The sequence below is a fragment of the Mastomys coucha genome, unplaced genomic scaffold (genome assembly GCF_008632895.1).
Source record: "Mastomys coucha isolate ucsf_1 unplaced genomic scaffold, UCSF_Mcou_1 pScaffold21, whole genome shotgun sequence".
NCBI lineage: Eukaryota > Metazoa > Chordata > Mammalia > Rodentia > Muridae > Mastomys > Mastomys coucha.
The window spans coordinates 93448223-93451410 of NW_022196904.1; the positions used below are offsets into that span (position 1 = coordinate 93448223).

Genomic DNA, 3188 nt, shown 5'->3' on the forward strand with positions numbered 1-3188 from the left:
TAGTGTTTTGTTCAGCAAATTGTCTTCTGTGCCAATGTGTTCAAGGTTTCTCTTCTATGAAATTTAGTATATTGCATTTTATGTTGAGGTTTTGATCCTCTTGGACTTGAATTTTGTGTGGGATGATAAATATGGATCTATTTGCATTCTTCTACATGTAGTCAAGTTAGGCCAGAACCGTTTGTTAAAGACGAGTTCCTTTTTTTCCCATTGTGTAGTTTCAGCTTCTTTTTCAAAAAATCATGTGTCTGGAGATATTTATTTCTGGGTCTTCTATTTGATTTTGTTGATTCACATGTCTGTTTCTGTATGAATTCCATGTGGTTTTTACCATTATTGCTCTGTACAGCTTTAGGTCAGGGATGGTGATTCCTCTGTAAGTTCTCTTATTGTTCAGGATTCTTTTGGATGTCTTGGGTTTTTTGTTTTTCCATATAAAGTTGAGAATTGCTCTTTAAAGGACTGTACAAAATTGTGTTACAGTTTTGGTGGTGATTGCTTTTCATAAGATGGCCATTTTCACTATGTTGATCCTGCCTATCCATGAGCATGGGATATCTTTCCATCTTCTGATATCTTCTTCAATTTCTTTCTTCGGGGGCTTGACATTGTTTTCATACACAACTTTCACTGGATTGCTTAGACTTACACCAAGATATTTTATATAATTCATGGCTATTGAAAAGTGTATTGTTTCCATAATTTTTCACACAGGCTGAGCTTCTTAATTTCCTTATCACATTAGTTCACTATTTGTGATTTTTCTATATGGAATATTATATACCCATCTTTACTGAGCTCATTGGCTTTTTTTTATGTGTAAAGAGACTATTATTTGCATAAATTTTATTTTATTTTAGTTTTTCAGTTTGCACTTATTCCAAGTACTTGCCCTGATATGATGAAAAGAGGTGACAAAAATAAGAATGCTTTTGTATACATGATTTTAAAAACTTTCAAAAGTCTAAATTTGCTATGACATTAGCAATGGGCCTTTGATGATTGGCTTTACAGTAGGGAAATTTATGTCTATTTATAGACAGTTTTAGAAATTTTAGTACTGAAAAAAATTTTTTCAAATATTTCTCAGACAAAGAATGGTAACAGTTTCTTTGGGAGTGTGGTCAGTGAGACAAAGGTCTGTAGCAGTAGGTCTCCTGAAACTCACTCCTTAGACCCGGCAGGCCTTCGACTCACAGATCTGCCTGCTTTGAAGGTGATCATCACCACTTAGCTAACAGGAGAGTCTTTCCCTCAGTATGTCAGTGTGGTGGGACTTGTCCTTTGGTTTTTCATGCTGAACTAATTTTACGTGTTATTGGGGGAAAAAATCTGTCTACTTTTAAGAATAATTTTTGATGTAGTCTGGATCTCAGTCAGTATCATGGTGCCATACATACCTGGAGTCTGCAATGTATCAATGTTTTTTAGTAAACTTCTAGACCAAGCTAAAATCTTCATATTTACAGACACAAGATTCTTCAGAGTGCCCAAGTAATGGGGACATAATTCCACATACCCTTTGTTCTGGCTAACAGTTGTGTCTTAGTAACCATCTTTTTTTTTTTCTCTGGTGACCTCTATTGGTTAGAGCAGGCAGCAATAAAAAAAGACTCCATGGGATGATTTTCAAAATTTTGCAGTGTATTGAAGACAAATGACCTTCTTAAGTGACCATCTCTATATATCTAGCACAGGGATTAATGTAACCATATGAACAAACACACACGTACTCTTTTGTTAGATGATAATAAGAGAAATCATTGCATAGGTACATCAGAATGTGGGAGTGTTTACACTCCATGTCAACATCAGCTCTGTCTGGTAAGAAACTGGCAATAGGAGGGTCTGAGTGAGTCTCACTGACTACTCCTGAGGGTCAGGGTGAGTCTCACTGACTAGTCCTGAGGGTCAGAGTGAGTCTCACTGACTATTCCTGACAGTGGAGGCATGGCCAGAGGTATGAGAGGTTTGATGCTTTTGATACTGATGATGGTGCCTGGGAAAGACAGGGAAGGATAGAAGGGAGATTATACAAGGCTCTTGACAGTAAACTCTTTCTACTCTTCAGTAAAAGAGGGATAACAATTCCATACATGAAATTTATAATTTGGGATGACCTAAAAGTATAGCATTTGAAGTGTAGCAAAGTACTACTTGCTACATCACCAAACCTCCTTCCATATTTCTTCCTTTGTTCTTTTAACTTGTCATTGTGGTCCTTTCTTAACCTCTGCACAGGGTTCATTCTGATCCTCCATTTCTTACTTGGTCTTTGTTCCCATCTCTATCACACAGGCACCCTTGCAGAACTGTGAGAAACCAGGACAACAGACACAGGATCACAGCAAGTATGGCCTCATCAGTCCTGGAGATATTAAAGGAGGAGGTAACCTGTCCGATCTGTCTGGAGCTCCTGAAGGAACCCATGAGTGCAGATTGCAACCACAGCTTCTGCCGAGCTTGCATCACACTCAACTATGAGTTCAACAGAAACACAGAAGAGGAGGTCAACTGCCCTGTGTGCCGAATTCCTTACTCCTTTGAGAATCTGAGGCCTAATCGACATATGGCCAACATAGTAGAGAGGCTCGAGGGAGTCAAGTCCATTCCAGAGGAGGAGCAGAAAGCGAATGTCTGTACACAGCATGGAGAGAAACTCCAGCTCTTCTGTAGGAAGGACATGATGGCTGTCTGCTGGCTTTGTGAGCGATCTCAAGAGCACCGTGGTCACCAAACAGCTCTCATTGAAGAGGTCGGCCAAGAATACAAGGTAAGGAGCAGGAAGATACAGGAAACAAAGCATAAAACAGTAACAGATTGAAAACCTACACTTTTTCTGACAGGGTACTTACCTGAGCAGTATAGACTTGGAACATGATAGATCCTTCTATACTCTTTTAAATTTTGACTCCTAAAAAGACAAGTCGATTTATTCCACTTAAGCATAAGAGAATCTGCCTGGACTACAATTACTAAGATACAGATAAGATATTGTGGAACTGCTCCTTTAAATTGAGTTGATGTCCACAAAAGCCAAATCAGCAGATGAACACCTGCTGTTTCTTCTGTGTTTACATCCTCTCAGTGTTAGTGTCAGAGTCACTCAAAGGCCCTAATGTGCCATAGTCACTTCCAACAATGGGGTTAATAAACACATGACACACAGCAGTGAAGAGAATGTGCAT

The 3188-nt window shown here is 38.8% G+C and overlaps 1 protein-coding gene across 1 annotated transcript in view; it reads left to right on the forward strand.

Moving 5' to 3' along the window:
• The first annotated feature begins 2353 nt into the window (after positions 1 to 2353).
• LOC116100758 (tripartite motif-containing protein 30A-like) overlaps positions 2354 to 3188 on the forward strand; it is a 12624-nt gene continuing 11789 nt past the window's right edge. Inside the window, exon 1 of the mRNA XM_031384491.1 lies at positions 2354 to 2773. Coding sequence (XP_031240351.1) covers positions 2354 to 2773 — 420 coding nt within the window. The remainder of the gene's footprint in view (positions 2774 to 3188) is intronic.